The sequence below is a fragment of the Gadus macrocephalus genome, chromosome 18 (genome assembly GCF_031168955.1).
Source record: "Gadus macrocephalus chromosome 18, ASM3116895v1".
NCBI classification, from domain to species: Eukaryota; Metazoa; Chordata; class Actinopteri; order Gadiformes; family Gadidae; genus Gadus; species Gadus macrocephalus.
Genome location: NC_082399.1, coordinates 8,892,228 through 8,910,764, shown reverse-complemented (window position 1 = coordinate 8,910,764; position 18,537 = coordinate 8,892,228). Strand labels below are relative to the sequence as shown.

General features: G+C 47.8%; 1 protein-coding gene across 1 annotated transcript in view; it reads left to right on the top strand.

Moving 5' to 3' along the window:
* Positions 1 to 17,828, top strand: part of ankfn1 (ankyrin repeat and fibronectin type III domain containing 1) — a 78,044-nt gene extending 60,216 nt beyond the window's left edge. The window contains exons 13-22 of the mRNA XM_060037253.1: positions 1,099 to 1,189; positions 3,393 to 3,500; positions 8,072 to 8,171; positions 8,450 to 8,582; positions 9,545 to 9,661; positions 10,473 to 10,688; positions 12,154 to 12,320; positions 16,005 to 16,206; positions 17,314 to 17,504; positions 17,807 to 17,828. Of these exons, the coding sequence (XP_059893236.1) occupies positions 1,099 to 1,189; positions 3,393 to 3,500; positions 8,072 to 8,171; positions 8,450 to 8,582; positions 9,545 to 9,661; positions 10,473 to 10,688; positions 12,154 to 12,320; positions 16,005 to 16,206; positions 17,314 to 17,504; positions 17,807 to 17,828 (1,347 nt within the window). The remainder of the gene's footprint in view (positions 1 to 1,098; positions 1,190 to 3,392; positions 3,501 to 8,071; positions 8,172 to 8,449; positions 8,583 to 9,544; positions 9,662 to 10,472; positions 10,689 to 12,153; positions 12,321 to 16,004; positions 16,207 to 17,313; positions 17,505 to 17,806) is intronic.
* Positions 17,829 to 18,537: the final 709 nt, after the last annotated feature.

Genomic DNA, 18,537 nt, shown 5'->3' with positions numbered 1-18,537 from the left:
TCTCAGGTTGTGATTGATTGAAAATTGAAAACTGTAGAGCATGTGTCCCACATTTTGCGATTCCATAATAAAATCTAAAACTTTCACTGTACCGATGTACGAAACCCAGACGGAAGTTATGGGTCCAAGGGGCAAAAATGTTCTGCATGAAAATAGGTATCGGGCGGCGAGGCAGAACTTTTATCTTTGGCCTCAAATGATAGCTCCCCCTGTGGGTGAATTGTACCAAACTTCTTCAAGATCTGCTTCCCGGGAATACATTTGCGTCAAAAATGTTGAAAAACATTCTGCAAGCCGAGGCTTCGCTATAAGGTTTAGCGATCCGGAATAATAGGAAGAGGAGTTCTTAGAAATCCAATATCATGCGTGTGTGTAGAGGTTATTGAACAGTCTGGCTATGGTGGGTTGGTTGGGGGGATCCTCATTTCTCTCCACCGCTCTCCCCCGTCTCGCTCTCTCTCCTCTTCTTCCTCTCTCTCTATGTCCTTATGTCTCTCCACCCCGCTGTTTCTGTTGATTTCACCCACACCACTCCCTCACTGGTTCTCCTCTTCACTCGTGCACTATAGGTGTTTTCCTTTTCCCTGCTAAGCCAGTGGACACTGTGACTTCAAAACGGGAAACACAATAGAAGCTAGGCAGCTCTGTTTGACCCACAATGCACCACCATTTGTGAGCAATTATGGTAGTGACAACAAACACGAGAAACATGGTGACAGAGCGGAAAGAGGAGGAAGGTAATCGCATGGCACTGAATGACAGGTGTTGTTCCTTTATAGATTATCTCAAAGGAGGCCAACCGAATGAATACATCTTTTTATCCCTGTGGATTGGCTGTCATCCCACTGAATAGCACATTGCAACTGGAACAGTATGTCGATATCTGTGTGATGGATATAAAACCTTGGTTTCAGATTGAGACAAAAAAAAAATGATATGGATGCAAGCATGCTTCTGTACATGCAACAGATCTCATTCGAGTCCCGTTTTCTCGCTAGACGTTCAGATAAAACTGAGAAATCCTCACCCGCATCCACAAATTGTATTGGTTGTCTCTCGTGTGTGCTTAGATTGGCTGTTGTTGTTCATGTGTTCCAGGGGCGGTTGTACTATGTCCGGGTCTCTGCGTACAACATGAAGGGCTGGGGCCCCACGGCACCTTCCCTTCCTCCATCTGCTGCACCCTCCAGTAAGGACAATATTGTGAAAATAAATGCTCTCCTCCTCTGTGAATGCGCTGCTCACAACACTCCCCTGGCCAAGAAGGTATAATTATGAGTATAGAAATCGTGTCCTGTGTAAAATGTGAAATGACATGGCGGCTCTTGGAAGGAGAACATTTGGTTCATGAGCAGTCACGACTCCCTCTCCGCCAGTCACATAATACAGCCTTGGGAGCTTTGAGCAAGTGTAACGTGTACGTGTGTGTGTCTGTGTGTCTGTGTGTCAGTGTCTGTGTGTCTGTCTTAAACAAGGGTCTTAAGAAATCAATGGCTCTCTGTATTAAAACCTGAGTGTCTTTCGGTCAAAGGATGAGGGACAATTTTCAATCGCTCTCATTCCCTTGGCCCATGGTTGGTGAGCTGTGTTTTCAGGAGCCATCACGACTCACGCACCGCTATTCACTTAATACAGCCTTGACAGCCCTGGAGGGATGTGTGTGTGTGTGTGTGTGTGTGTGTGTGTGTGTGTGTGTGTGTGTGTGTGTGTGTGTGTGTGTGTGCGAAAGAGGAAGTTACTGGAAGGAATACAAGTGAGCCACGTATGTATTGACATATTGTCCTTTAAAAAAGGAACACTTTTAATTGTTATGCAACATTGAGCTAAAATATTATAAATAATGCAACACAGAGTCAAATGCAGCCTTTACGGTCTTCCCAGCATGGGGCAAAATTGATGTGGCGTTCCGTAAAATATGAAAAGCAGTGGAGAATATATGAATGTCGAAACTGAGCTTGCATATTCATGAAGGTGTAAGCCCCAGGAGTCAGCGTGTGTCACATTTAATAACGTCCCCCCTCAGTGAGACAGGGACGCATGAAATATCTTCAGAAGAACATTAAGCGCTTCGCCCCCCCCAACCCCAAGGTTTTCCTTTTGTGTCCCCAAGACAGCTCCTTCCTGAACCGTTAGGGTAGCATCGAGTCGTTGTGTTTGAGAGTTTGTGTGTTTCCCTAATGATCATCATAATTGTACACATGCACAAGGGGACTTTTGAATTGTATGCAATGTTTAAACCTGCACTACATCTCATTCTCATTCTGGGGTCGTGTCCAATGGGAGGGCTCCATGGCTTTCAATTGGTTTAAACCTTTTTATCGTTTTGGACAATAACTATAAACCCGTTCACCTCCTTGAATAACATGGTTATTTCAAAGGTTGTGTTGCAAAGACCCAACCGAGTTTCCGAGAGAATAGAAAATACCTGGAATGGTGTGGACGTGGGTGGATGAAGCACTCGCATGATGTCAAATTATAAGAACAAAAAGCTGTTACGTCTTTTGTTGTTTGCAAATCCTTTTGAAGTACAGGGGTATGCTGCGGTGGATTTCTTTCATATATTGTTCGACAAAAGTGATGCTTCAAAGTGGACCACCATGAGCAGAACTGACGTATAGCTGCAGTAGCTCAGGAGGTAGAGCGGGTTGACCGGTAACCGGAATGTTGCTAGTTCGATCCCTGGCGGAGTGTTGTGGTAGAGTTTCAAATCTAGCAGTAGACTGGGGGAAAATTATTCCCAACAGAGACAAGACGCATGGTCTATCGTTTATTTGTGGGCTCTCGCAGGATACCCCAACAACCAATCCCATCATACTACATGGTTGACTATCTTTTTATTTTTGTTTAAAAACATTGCTAACTGCTTGCCGTTATTTGAAGAAGGAATCTATTTTTGGACTGTTACATGAAAGAAAAAGGCCTTTTAATGCTGGTCCCAACCCTCTCGTCATGAGAGGAGCCAACACAGCAACGTCAACTTTGAAAGGGTCCTATTTTTAAGGCAATTGATATTTAAAAGTACACCTAAAAATACCTTCCTCCTCAGCTTCCACTTCAAGAGAGTCTTTCTCACGCAGTCGTGAGGGAGTTTCGAGAACAAACAAAAGGGAACGCATTTCTTGCGATAATGTTAAAATAACTGCCATTCAAGACGACTCTGGCCGAGAGTCTTTGAATGCGAGTGTATTGGCAGTAGAGAAGGGGACTCCAGTCCAGACCATCTGGGTCTCGCCGTGTCCTCTTCATGCTTTGCCGTTGCAGGCTTCGATGAAGAGCTCTCATGGATCCTCCAAAACGTTTCTGATATTGCTTGGCCCAAAATGCATTTTGGGTACAGTGGATATAAACACCTCCTCTGAGCCAACAGCGTAAGGGCTCTGATGTCTCCTCAGACTGGCGGGACGGGGATGGAACAGAGCCCAGGAGGCGGGGCCAAGTCGAGGCCATGGAGCGTCTGCTCCAGCAGGTCCGGGCCACACACACACACTACTGCTGCGGAGGTGAGAACTTGCGCACGCACACACGCATATATATATATATTTACAAAAATATATGTGTATATGTGTGAAAATGTGAATGTTTGTTTCTGCCTTTTTTGGGGCAAAACAACATGAAATATTAGATTCTCGCTATAACGCGATCTCTTGGTTACAAATTCAGTCATTTAGGTACCCCAATCGCCATGCAAAGGTTATGTAAACATTTATATAGATATATATATATATTAGAGCTGTCAGTTAAACGCGTTATTAACGGCGTTAACGCAAACCAATTTTAACGGCGTTAAAAAAATTATCGCGCGATTAACGTAATTATTTTATTTATTTATTTTTTTTTTTATTTTTTTTTTTTTTTTGCCTCAAAACAAAGAAGCAGTAGCCTGACAGCTATGTTCAAATGACATTTCTTCAAAGCAGTCGTTTAATTGCACTATAAGCTCTTTTTTTGTATCGTCCTGTTTTGATCAGCATATGCCAATCAATAAAAAATCATTTGCACAAGGGCAAGCCGATGCACTTCACCATGTTAATAAGAGAATTAAAATGAGAAGAATTATGGGCCAAAAAAATCAAGGGATATTTAGCATCGAAAAATAATTTGCGATTAATCGCGATTAATTGTGAGTTAACTATGACATTAATGCGATTAATCACGATTAAATATTTTAATCGCTTGACAGCTCTAATATATATATATATATAAGGGATCAGCACAGATGGCCAACTCATTTACATGCCTGCTTATCTTCATTTATTACGTACAAATGCAGGGTAGGGAGCAAACATGCTCTGAGAGAGATGTGATTGTGTTTGACACATGAACACACATGTGTGTAGATATTTATATATATCTCTATATATATATAAATACATATATATATATGTATGTATGTATGTATGTATGTATGTATGTGTATATATATACATATATATGTATATATATGTATATATATATCTGTATATATATGTATATATATATCTGTCCACACACATGCACGCACGCACGCACACACACGCACAGGGAGCTGTGTTCCTGCCTCATGGGGACACAAGCAAACACATAAAGAGCACACACACTCACAAGTTTGTGTGTGTGTGTGTGTATGTGTGTGTGTGTGTGTGTGTATGTGTGTGTGTGTGTGTGTGTGTGTGTGTGTGTGTGTGTGTGTGTGTGTGTGTGTGTGTGTGTGTGTGTGTGTGTGTGTGTGTGTGTGTGTGTGTGTGTGTGTGTGTGTGTGTTTGCTGACTCACTAATGGAATATAGCCCTTTTCTTCTCTCTCAGTCTGTCTCTAACGCTCTCCGTCTCACTCCTTATGTTCATGTCTCATTCAATCTCCTTCTCTCGCTCACACTTTTTCACTCCCTGTCTCTCCAATGAACCCAGATCCTCTATCTGCCTCCACCCCCCCCCCCCCCCCTCTCTCTCTCTCTCCCTAATCTGTTGCTATCTCTCTCTGTCTCTGTCATTCTTTGTCCCCCCTCACTCTCCCCTCTGTCGCCATATGTAGTAAATCTCTCCATTCAATCCCACAAAAAAGTCTAATTATGTACAGGTATATATTTTTTATGAAAGCATTTAAAGTGATCTGTTCTGTTTGTGTGGGCAGTCTGTCTGTGTACAGACATCAGCACGGTGCTGATAGGGCAGGAACACACAGATGATTGATGGTCTTAACGGGGGTTGTCTTCCATTTGGCGTCCTTTTCCTGTCACAACAGCTCACAAAACGATGCCGCTGTGTTTGAACATTCATCCGGCCAGCAGATATGTAAATGTTTTGTTATGAGTCATGTCCTCAAAATCATTTTTTTTTAAAATGTATCTGCAGGTTGGTAGGTCTGCTTTGTTACGGAGCGTGTCAGGGTCTCTTTCTTTAAGTCAATTATAAAATGTAAATGCTCTCTTTTGACTTTGGTAATTTGTTGGTGTTTCTCTCTCTCTCTCTCTCTCTCTCTCTCTCTCTCTCTCTCTCTCTCTCTCTCTCTCTCTCTCTCTCTCTCTCTCTCTCTCTCTCTCTCTCTCTCTCTCTCTCTCTCTCTCTCTCTCTCTCTCTCTCTCAAAAGATAGATGTAAGCAGTAGGGCACCTCATTAATCAAATTCAATCATTTTTTTCTCCCTAAACTAATTTCTGTGTTTGTTCACGGTTATGTGCGCTCCTATGGCAGCCTCTTGGTGCCCCTACCGTCATTCGAGCCACTTGTCACTTTCACTTAACTTCTCTCTCCCCCTCCCTCTCCCTCTCTCTCATTCTCTCCCTCTCTCCCTCACTATCTCTCTCTCTCTCTCTCTCTCTCTCTCTCTCTCTCTCTCTCTCTCTCTCTCTCTCTCTCTCTGTCTCTCTCTCCATGTGAACCGACTGCAATTCCATCTTGTTAATTGAAAAATGCTTTCCAATGTTTATTTAGTTTTCTGCTCTCTAAGTCTGCATCTCAAGCTGGTGGATGTGTGTGAGAAATGTCACCTGCTTTTCTACTTCTGTGATTATGACGAGAGAGAGAGAGAGAGAGAGAGAGAGAGAGAGAGAGAGAGAGAGAGAGAGAGAGAGAGAGAGAGAGAGAGAGAGAGAGAGAGAGAGAGAGAGAGAGAGAGAGAGAGAGCCCAGTGTATTAAAGCCCGCCAAAAAGCCTGGGTATGATTGCCATAAGAAGTGGATTTGGCCTTAATTTAGCTCTTGAGTGTGATTTAATACTCCAATAGCCATTCAGTTTTCAACAGCACATCATCTGAGGAAGTAGTGGTCCTTCAGTTACAAGTGATGTCGTGCTTAGCAACTAAACAGGCCAGCCTGGCACCTCCTCCTGTCCCATAGACACTGAGCGTTGCTCCGGGTCCCTTAAAACCCTCTTCGGCCGTCCCTGGGTGGGTAGGTGGTCGTCAAGGCGGGGATGGTGGTCGTCATGGTGGAGGAATCTGAGGGGGTGGTAGTAGGGGGACACAGGGTAGTAATAGCGGTGGAGGGGATGCGCTGTGGAGGGGAGAAGGGTTGTGGCGGTGGTGGACGGTTGCAGAGGAGGATTTTATGGTGGAGGAGGTGATATTGGTGGTGCAGGAAGTGCTGATGCTGGTGGTGGAGGAGGAGGTCGAGGGAGTCATGCTAATGGAGGAGGAGGTGGTGGTGTAGGTAGGCGGTGGTGGAGGAGGAGGTCGAGGGAGTCATGCTAATGGAGGAGGAGGTGGTGGTGGAGGTAGGCGGTGGTGGAGGAGGAGGTCGAGGGAGTCATGCTAATGGGGGAGGTGGTGGTGGTGGTGTAGGTAGGCGGTGGTGGAGGAGGAGGTCGAGGGAGTCATGCTAATGGAGGAGGTGGTGGTGGTGTAGGTAGGCGGTGGAGGAGGAGGAGGTCGAGGGAGTCATGCTAATGGAGGGGGAGGTGGTGGTGTAGGTAGGCGGTGGTGGAGGAGGTCGAGGGAGTCATGCTAATGGAGGAGGTGGTGGTGGTGTAGGTAGGCGGTGGTGGAGGAGGTCGAGGGAGTCATGCTAATGGAGGAGGAGGTGGTGTAGGTAGGTGGTGGAGGAGGAGGAGGTAGAGGGAGTCATGCTAATGGAGGCGGTGGTGGTGGAGGGTGGTGTAGGTAGGCGGTGGTGGAGGAGGAGGTCGAGGGAGTCATGCTAATGGAGGGGGAGGTGGTGGTGGAGGTAGGCGGTGGGGGAGGAGGAGGTCGAGGGAGTCATGCTAATGGAGGGGGAGGTGGTGGTGGAGGTAGGCGGTGGGGGAGGAGGAGGTCGAGGGAGTCATGCTAATGGAGGCGGTGGTGGTGGAGGGTGGTGCCGGTTGTTTCATGTCCGGCCAGGAACTGAGCGCTGGTCTGCCAATGTGCTTGTGTGCGGCAGCATGGCATTACCCTGCTCTTCCTGTCTACCCTCTTGTTTACAGGCTGGCAATTACACTGGGGATGCTTAATTAACTTAAGAGAAAGAACAAGGGGTCGCAGCGGCGGGGGGGAGTCTGGCAGGGTGGAGATTGGCATCGCTGAGGGCCCCGTGAGCCTTGTGGGAAGGAAGGGCCATGGTGGAGAGAGATACAGGGAGAGTGTGTGAGAAGGATGAGAGAGAGAGAGAGAGAGAGAGAGAGAGAGAGAGAGAGAGAGAGAGAGAGAGAGAGAGAGAGAGAGAGAGATGAATACATGGAGATAAAGTTCAGCCAGGCTGGCTATGCGTCAGAGTCAGTCAACCCTAGTTCTGACTGCCAGCAACCTCAATGTAGTTGAAGCATTTACGCGTGGGCATGCACACACACACACACACACACACACACACACACACACACACACACACACACACACACACACACACACACACACACACACACACACACACACACACACACACACACACACACACACACACACACTCTCCGCGTCTAGGAGGACGTTTGTCCATATGCCAACCAGATGCATTCTAGGCAGAGATAGAGTGTGCTATTCCAGCGCTATTGTCCATGGTGTTAAACCTTCTCTACCTTACGATGGTTGTGTGAGCACTAAAGTTTTCCTTACCTTTTCAAGTACCTGCCGCATTTGGAACATTACATGTGTTTATTGAGCACCCCCCCCCCCCCTCATCTTCCTCAGACTCCTCCAAGCTTCAGAACCCGAGCAGGAAGCAGTCCGTCTCAAGGAGTCTCAAACACCTCTTCAACTCTTCCAACAAGTTTGTGAAAACATTGAAAAGGTTTGTGCTGGTTGCTTGTTCTGACACATTTTGCTGACCTTTAGTGTCCATTGTCCGTTGTCAGTCTGACATCCCGCAAAGGGCACTGACATTTAAAACAAATTTCACTTTCACAAGCTCATGATTTCCCCCCCCGAAGAATGTATTAATACGTTACAGTTCATAGAACACACATGTTGATTATATTGTCAAATATGACCGATAAACATGATATATTTTCTATCTCTATTCTGGCCTTAAAAACTAACCCGGGTCATACCATTCTTGCTGTCCTTCAGGGGGATCTACCTGGCTGCTGTGTTCTATCACAAAGACAGTCTGCTGGTGACGGCTGAGGACCAGATACCCATCGTGGAAGTGGATGATTCCTATAGCAGCTCCCTCATGCAAGATTTCCTCTGGTTTACCAAGGTATGCTGGGAAACGGTGTTCCAGTAACTGAAAGCTCAAAGCTAGCTACTATGCTATGTCATGCTGCGTTCGAGTATTCTGTGCGAACCGACTCGGATCTCGGATCTGACGCCACGCCCACACTTCAAGCGTATTATTAATTTGCTCGGTCGTTGGAGGAAAACATGGACGCCACCCTGAAAGCTGTTGTCACGGTAGCATTGGCCAGGCGCTCCAAAATAAGTAGGCTATAGGCCATAGTCAAGTCACGTCAAGTCAAGTTTATTTATATAGCACATTTAAAACAACAGTAGTTGACCAAAGTGCTGTACACAAATACAATATATTTGTGTACATAGGCAGAGATACGGACGCAGTAAGGTATTGCAGTAATACGAGTGATTGAAATTGCCATTTAAACCACCAAAGTGGTCCAAGCACAATGAAAACAGTTCATACTTCAAGTCACACCGGGCGCAGCCATCTTGAATTCTGTCTCGGAATTTTGCTCGGTCACCACTGAGTTCAACCGAGATGGCGAGATCGCCGTCCGAGGAAAAGGGGCGTGTTTGTGGCTAGGCAACGTCCTCGGACCTCCGAGACGGATGGATATTAAAACGCAGCATTACATAGGGTAACATTAATCAAGTGTAGCTCACAGCTATTTCCTTGAAGCGCCATGTTTTCATTTGACGATACCATTGGTCAAATATAGTCAGCAGATTGTTTCTCTTCCATATTTTGTTACCAATTATTATGTTTAAGATTGGTTGTTTTGCCAGAGAGTAGAGAATAGCGTGTAATAGCTGAAAAGTCAGGATTGTATTTCAATAACCCATCCACTTTATTTTGGCATTCCGTATATCTTGACAGTATGTCGTGATCTCGTTCTCCGATTCTAACTTCCTGTCATTCCTTTTCCCTCCTGTTCTCTCTCCCTCACTCTGCTCTCCGCTCACCTCTCTCGCCCCCGCCGCTGCCAGCTGTCGTGTATGTGGGAGGACGTGCGGTGGCTGAGACAGAGCATGTCCGTCTCCATGTCCTCCTCCTCCACCCTGCAGGCCCGACACAAGATGCTCACCGCCGCCGGGCAGCTGCAGGTCAGCCTGCCGACAAGCTCACCTGACCCAGAAAGGAGTAGCATGGGGATGCAAGCGCTACCAACGAGCTAACCCGACTCAGATAAGAGTAGCATGGGGATGCAAGCGCTACCAACGAGCTAACCCGACTCAGATAAGAGTAGCATGGGGATGCAAGCGCTACCAACGAGCTAACCCGACTCAGATAAGAGTAGCATGGGGATGCAAGCGCTACCAACGAGCTAACCCGACTCAGATAAGAGTAGCATGGGGATGCAAGCGCTACCAACGAGCTAACCCGACTCAGATAAGAGTAGCATGGGGATGCAAGCGCTACCAACGAGCTAACCCGACTCAGATAAGAGTAGCATGGGGATGCAAGCGCTACCAACACGCTCACCTGACTAAGATACAAGTAGATGTAAAGGAACTGTGCTGATGGTTTTAGGTCCACTCTGCTTCAGTGTGTTGCACATCATAGATCATCTTTATGTGCACTGTCAGTCTTTTAATTGGCCTGAATGTAAAACAGAAAATGTTCTTAAATTCCTCAAACGCAATGAGCTGTAGGAATAGTTCTAGAGGTATTAAAATGTATCATTTGAAAGCGAAGTACTAAAATGTAAGTGTCAGAATTAGAAATGAGAGAATAATCAACCCACGATTCATCAAATGCGGAAAAAAGCACATTTTGCACACATCTAAAATATAACGGGCCAGACTTGTGCATAAAGTCATCACAGAAAGAGAGATCAGCATTGCATTCATTTTAATTGTTACAAAAGGTAAGGTACCCCCCCCAAAACATTTTTGGAACTATTGGCTCTTCCAGAACCTCCTGGGAACTCACAACCTGGGCCGGGTGCACTACGAGCCCATCAAGGATCGCCACGGCAACGTGCTGCTAGTGACGGTGCGCGACATGGAGAGCCAGTACTCGTTCTTCAGCGGGAAGTGGATGCAGGTGACCAAGCTGCAGAGCCAGAGGAAGTCCCTGTCCACGCCGGAGGAGCCCTACGCCCTGGACATCCTCATCATCACCATACAGGTGGGCGGGGGGGCGGGGGGCGGGGGGGCAGGGGGGCGGGGGGGCAGGGGGCAGCGGGGAGCAGGGGGCAGCGCACGGCGGGACTGGACATCTTGGGCTCTTTCTTGGTGTGGCGTCGTCATTTTGGTGCCCATGACAGGACTGTATTTTTTGTAAATTGGTTGGGCTTGGCCGCCTTCATGATACAGCCCATCTGCAAACAAAGTAGGAGGAGAAAAACAACCTTTTGGTTCCAATTTCGGTTCGTCTTTCAACTTAATTAGTCTGTTTGGATAAAAGCAGTTATCAATAGTCCATTGATTGCTAGACCCTTCTTCGGGCTTCGCCATACCTATTTTTTGCGGCGCTCCTTTTTAACTCCTGAAACCAGCGCTGATTCTTCCTATCATTGTTGAATTTCGGAAAATCCTGTCGGGCTCGAGGCCAGGCCGATCCGCAGAGAGAAAGAGAGTTTTTACTTTGTACTCCCGGGATCAGGATGGGCTCACGAGGCGGAACGAAACCATTGCAAACTGAGATATACGCAAATATTAGTAGTTGTAAGTCTAAATATGTATCATATATGTCGGTAGTGCATCCCGTTAGTGTAATGATACCCCCCACGGCTCCTCTCCCAGGCGGTGTTAATTAGATTCAAACAGGCGGTCTAATGTCTGCGGCAGACACCCAACCGTGTGTACACTCATGCTTGGTTGCTTGGCAACACCAGACCAGACCATTGAGAAAAAAAATATATCAATGTTTTGAAGTGTCTTGGGGCCATTGAATGTGTGCTTATAAAGATGTGCCAACAGTTCCCTCTAGGATATCGCTGTACTATATTATAATCCACTGTTTGAGGATCAGGAAATTAACACGCTAATGGGGAGGCGCTGGAACCAAGCCGAGTTAGCTCACGCTTTATTATGGATGGGAGGTTCTGTTTTCCTGTCTTTCGGTTACTTTTATATGAGCATAACGAGGGTGATATTCGATTTAAGTATATTGATTTGAGTTGCAGTTCTCTGTCTTCCTCAGTAGTTCTCTCGTTGTGATCGTATCAGACAAACTGTTGGTGGGACTCTGCTATGTTTATTTTGAGCGGCGAATCAATCAATCTGTGATAAACAAGACAAAGTCATTCTTTGTTTCGGGACATTAAACATGTTTGAATTCTACCGGATGTGATATCAATCGAACATCATAAAAAACTTGATAAGGGCATATAAAATCAATGCTGCACCTTTCTGACTGTTACAACCTCTGAGGACGACAGTATGATTCAACAGTCCTATTTTCTCTATCGCCATACTTTGTGAATCAACAGCAAAACAAATCCTGACGAAGCCCCTAAATATCATAAATATCTAGCCTGTTACGCCCTTTGAGACTGTATTGGTGATTTAGGGCTATACGAATAAAGTTGAATTGAAGATAGAGCTGACCTGTCCCTTGTGTCCCTCCCCTCTGCCGTCCGCCCGGGCAGGACATCCTGTGGTACCAGCGGCGCAGCGCCCACCGGCTCTCCCCAGGCCTGTACCTGGGCTACCTGAAGCTCAGCAGCTCCGTGGACCAGATCAAGGTGCTGGTGTCCCAGCGGTCGCCCAACATGCTCTGTCACGTGCGCGTCCGGGAGAACGCCAACGTCTCCAGGTGACCCTGCCGTGCCAAAGCTAGTCCCGTGCATCTGATATTGGATTAATATTCTAAAGTCTGTGTGTTGTTGTTTTTTCACTTTATTTCGGCTTGGTGTTTGTTTGAGCTAACATGCTGCCGGAGGCGGCGATGGTGACCGCCTATGAACACAAACTCTGCCTTATGTTGACTTGGCCCAGACAGACGTTTCAAGAATTTCAAATCAAATCAACACCGTGTGGACCGGCTGCTCCAGAAACACGCTAATTATTATCCCCTTGTGAAACCTTCGTCCAACCTCAATTTCTAACGTACGTAAGTGTTTTTGCGGGTTGCAATGATCCAATTTCCCTCACTGATAATAATGAACGGATACATTTTTCATTTCAAGTTTCACTGTCGACATACAGAACACACATATAGGTCCCCAACTAGATCCCTTTAAGGTCCTCAATTGAACTCACCATTGTGGTGTTGGTGTGGGTTTGGACTGCCAGCTGGAAGGCCTGCTTATAGGCATCCTCTGAGCAAGACTCCTGACCTATTCCAGCCCGGTGATGAAATGCATCAATGCATAAAGCAGCTTCTGGAGGACTGAATAATTAAACAGTGAAATGACACTGTGTTGTAGTCCCAGATGAACTATCATATCCCCACACTACTGATGTAGTCTTGGTTGCAGGGACCTTGGTGCGTTCTAGACCAATATGCTTTGACCGCAGGCAGAGTCATTGAGTTTGCTGCGTGAGTAGCGCTTTGAGAATAGCTCTCTTCGACAGTGTGATTGGTACACACAAATATCTCACCTGGTTGCTAGGTGACCAACGATAAGTGTCTGCGGTGCGGTGTGTGTGGGGTTGGGGGGTTTACTAGTACGGATACAAGTAAGGTTCTTCCCATTTCCACATCTTGAGACCCGAGAACATCCCATAAGATAAGGACCAGAGGAAGGCAATATTCGATTTGACGATGCGACGCCCAAGCCACTGGGTCGTAAATCGTGAACGGTTCGTTGCCCGGGGCCTCTTGAGCAAAGGAGCGTGCGCGTAGCAGTGCGCACCGCAGCCAATAGACGGTGCCTCCGGGCTACTTCAGCACTATTCAGAGATCCTGTTTCACTTTAATATCATGTGATGGATGGGGACCTTATCTCGGGGTCTCAGATAGTGTGGTGGCTCAGGGTGTGTTGCTCCAAGCTGCACAGGTTCTGGGTTCGATCCCCCAGCTGTCCCCAGCCTACCTGTAGGCATTCTTGAGATGACTAGCTCCTGACTGCTCCTAAACACGGATAGTAATTCACTCCGGATTTTCTTTGGATAAGTGCCTGCGTAACGGCTACATAGTCAAACAGAAGAACGAGGCTTTTCACTTTGATTCCTTCTTTTTTCACAGAGCACATGAAAAAAGGGAATAAAGAAACAACGAACACTCACTGCTGTAGGCATCAATAATAGTGTTATTTATTCCCTGTGGATGGCATTTGAGGTGGGTTTCAGAGGAGAGAGAAGGCTGTGTGTGTGTGTGTGTGTGTGTGTGTGTGTGTGTGTGTGTGTGTGTGTGTGTGTGTGTGTGTGTGTGTGTGTGTGTGTGTGTGTGTGTGTGTGTGTGTGTGTGTGTGTGTGTGTGCGTGTGAATGTGAATGTGCCCTTTTCTGTCTGTCTGTGTACGTGTGTGTGTGTGTGTGTGTGTGTGTTTTTGTGCATACATGTATGTGCATCTGTGGCTGTGTGTGTGTGTGTGTGTGTGTGTGTGTGTGTGTGTGTGTGTGTGTGTGTGTGTGTGTGTGTGTGTGTGTGTGTGTGTGTGTGTGTGTGTGTGTGTGTGTGTAACAGGAGCTGTGAGAGCAGTCAGATGCTGTCTGCTGGCATTCACCACATTACACACATTCTCCACTCTCTCTCCACCACAGGGACACTAATCTGCCCTGGCTGGAGTTGCATTACAACAGCGACCAGGAGTGTGTGTGTGTGTGTGTGTGTGTGTGTTGCTCCCGTTATATATGTGTGTGTGCATGCCCACACCGCGCTCTTGAGGGCTGCCCCACCTGATCTGAGGGCGTGCCCCCATGGGCCAGGCAGGTAGCTGTATTGGCCCGATGTCTCTTCCTCCGCCTCCAACTTTTATCCTCCTCTTCTGCCGCTCCCTCTCCTCCTTTTCCTCCTCCTCCTCCCCCTGCACATCCACCTTATGAGCCTCCTCTTCTGCCTACACACTCTCCTCTTCCTCCTTCTACCCCATCACCTTGTTATCCTCCTCTTCTGCCTACACCCTCTCATCCTCCCTCTCCTCCTCCTCCCCCTCCACCTTTTTAACCTCCTCTTCTGCCTCCTTCCTCTCATCCTCCTCCTCCTCCCCCTCCACCTTCTTATCCTCCTCCCTCTCCTCCTCCCCCTCCTCCTCCTCCTCCCTCTCCTCCTCCCCCTCCTCCTCCTCTTCCTCCTCCTCCTCCTCAGAGAGTGAGAGAGATAGAGAGCGAGAGAGATTGAAAAGTGTGAAGTGAGAGACAAAAAGAAAGGGGTACAAAACGGGCTGCTGTTCTGTCCCCCGCTGTTAATCTCACCCCCGCAAGCCTTGCAGGACCGCTGGCCGCTGTGTATCTTTGTGTGTGTGTTCTGACCACTCTCCCCTCCCCAATGCATGTTTCATGCTCAGATTATTCTGAAAATATTTGGGAGCTTTGGTCGTTGAGAGACGAGGTGGGGGGGGACGACGACGACGGGAGAATGCTGTGTCTATTCAGGGAGCAATGAGGCCGCAGAGAGACCTGCTGGGACAGATGGAGAGAGAGAGAGCGATGGAGGGAGCAAGGGAGATATATAGAGAGAGAGGTGGAGAGATAGAGGGAGAGAGCGATAGAGAGAGCGAGACAGAGGGAGATGAAGGTAGGGAGAGTAGGGGTGAGGGAAGAGATGGAGGGAGAGAGACGCAGAGGGAGAGAGAGACATATGGAGTAGGGGATAGGGAGGGAAAGAGAAAGATGGAGGGAGAGAGAACGAGCTGCAGAGAGAGATGGAGGGAGAGAGAACGAGCTGCAGAGAGAGATGGAGGGAGAGAGAACGAGCTGCAGAGAGAGATGGAGGGAGAGAATGGGGGCAGAGAGGGAGATGGATAGAGAGGGGGTCCAGAGAGGCCTTTAGGGATAAAGAATGCTTAATTGTGGTCGTAAAAAAAAAAAGTACCAGAAAGTATGAGATTAGTTTGGGGCAAGATCTATTAATGGGAAAAAACGATCCAGGGAACTGGAAGGGAGGGGTTCAGCGCAACAGTTGGAAGACAAAACGCTGCGGAGACTTGAGTAGGAGGAGGCACACCCTGGAGGAAGTCGAAGATCAGGAGGCATATTTGTCGAGGGAAGCTTGAGTGAGATGGATCCTCAAGGCCAAGTGTTCTCCATTTGGGATCACTGTTAACCAACGCAATGATCCGTCTCGAGTGTTGGCCAGGGGCAAGGGAGAACGTTTGGCTTTCTGCTCACTACTTATCAGCTATCTGCCTGAACATGAATCGATTGATTTGACAGAAGGAGTCGTGTCGGCGTCTCTCTCCGATATTGACACGCTGAGAGCTCTCCTGTCTGTTTGTTACTTGACTCTCATCGCATTCCCTTCTGGAAATGATCGACGCACGGCCGCCAAGCCCCCCCCCCCCCCCCCCCCCATGCATCCCTTACTCACCATGTGATGTATCCCCAACCCTATGCAGGGAAGAATGGGATTGGCTCCAGAACCAGTCTGTCACAGAGGAGGCAGAGAAGGAGGAGAAGACGGAGGTGGAGGGTCAAGGGGCGGAGGCTGAGGACGAGGGGGCGGGGCCCAGGATAGATGGCCACACCCCTTTGCTGTACTACGAACTGCAGACGGCCCTAAAGTCTTTGCTGAAGGTGATCAACCTACCTCTGCTCCAGGTAAACAGACGCACGAACGCACATTACAGCTCAAGAAGACTTTTGCTGAGGGGAAAGCAACACCATCACCTGGACAAAAATAGAAATGCACACAATAGACTCAAGCACATAAGAGCACTCACAGATATATATATAAATATATATATATTTCACTCACCGCTAATCTCATTAACACCTCACTCTCATCCTTGGCGAGGCGAGCGTAATCTCTTTTCATAAAGTGATCGTTAGTATTTTGTGTAATCGCTGCTGAAACGCCAAAGCAGAGCTGTTTCCACAAACAAACTCTGAAGCGCTCTCTCTCTGTCTCCCTCACTACCTCTCTCTACCACTCTCTCTCTCATCTACCCGCTCCCTTGTTACTTGCTGTTTGTCAGTGCTAGAGACCATGAATAATGGAGATAGCATTTTCTTTAATTCCCCCTCCTTCGCCTACGCCTATCTCCAGCTCTACCCTCTCCGTCTTTCTGTCTCTCCGTAGCGCTTTATCTCACTCTCTCACTTTCGCTCTCTCTTACTCTCTGGCTGGCTTGAGATAAGCAAAGATTAGTATCGATGCTGCAGAAGAACCACTTGTTCCTGTGGTGAATCCAAGAGCTTTCCATTGACTCGGCCGTTAGGTCGTTGTCATCTAATCGCTCTCATTCTAACACTTTTGTCCAAAGCCATTTTACTGGAGAGTCTGGGGTTAGACAAGTTTAAAACATTTTGAAGATTTTTTTATTTTGAATGTACAATGTCATTAATGTTATTCTGTTTATTTTATGCCCTGTAACACTTTACAATTAGAGTACATTCATTAACCATTCATTTGAATGAGTTGATGCAGTAATAACGACTACTATATAGGTGTTAGGGTTAATGGGGTAGTGTTAACCCAAGCCTAACCCTATTTAATAATACCCTAGTGATCAAAGACACCATATTAGGCATGAACACAATTAGTAAATGATGATTGAACAATTAGTTAACGGTTTATTAACGCAAATGTATTCTGTGTGTGTGTGTGTGTGTGTGTGTGTGTGTGTGTGTGTGTGTCTTTGTGCGTGTGTTTTTCTGTGTGTTTGTGTGTGTGTGTGTGTGTGTGTGCGCTCCCCCGGGCGCCAGGCAAAGCAGTTCCGCGTGTACGGCCAGGAGGTGCTGGAGCTGGGCCACGGGGTCTCCTTCCTGCTGCTGCTGCCCTCGTCGGACGACGTGTGCACCGCCCCGGGACAGGCCAACGCCTACACCCCCCACTCCGGCTTCCTCCACCTCCCGCTGCAGATGTTCGAACTAGGTAGGGACACACACACGGATACGCATACACGCAAACACAAACACACACACACACACACACACACACACACACACACACACACACACGCGGGCACACACGGACATACACACACACACACTCACACTCACACACACACACACTGGGTACGGACACACACACACGGACGCACACACACACACACACACACGCGCACACGGACACACACACTCACACTCACACACACAAGCTCACGCACACACTGGGAACGGACTAGGGATGTCAACAGTTAACCGTTAACCGGCTGACCGGCCCTATTTTTGACCGGTTCCGCACGTCGGTTTATAGGTTAAGTAGCGAGGTGCAGTGAGGTGGAACGGTACTTGAGGGAAATCTCCCCATCCCTTGAAAAATAATCCCCTTGCGTGTCGGAGGCGTACTGTACATGTTCGTACGTGATTCTCCGGTGAACCAACGTTCCAAAAAGACCCCTCTTAGAATAGTTCACGAATGGTTCAACGTCCGCTTACCCAGCGTCAACCGGCCTCAAAGAGGAACGCGTCTGTCTTTTTACCTGCCGGGTCGGAAAGAGTGCAGCAAAGTCAAAGTGTGTTATTTTTCCCGTGCATCACATGCACAGCGCTACACACACAGGGCCCTTCTGAACACGTGCGCTCCTTGCGACATGCACGTAGAAGGCATCAGCAACGGGCACCCCGCAGCAGCTTCAATAAGGAACTCTAGGTTGTTTTTATCGGCGTCCATTGTGGACCCTTTGACCGGAGCGATCGATGCGTGACCCCCCCCCCCCCCCCCGCTCACCCTGGGAGCGGGACGGGGCCCGACCTGAAGGGGCGTGCTGGTTTCTGGCCGAGCCGTGCGTGTTGCGCTGGACCGCTGCTACAGGGGGCGGGCGGCTGGACCCCCGTGGTGTGTGTTGGTGTGAGGGAATTCATGGTGTGAGGTCTTTTTCCTCTCGTCTCTCGCTGGAGGATATGATTGGATCTGGGTTTCTCTTATCCGTTATCTTAGTGTCTCTGTCCCCGTCGTGCTCTCTTGCTCTTCCTCTCCCTTCCTCT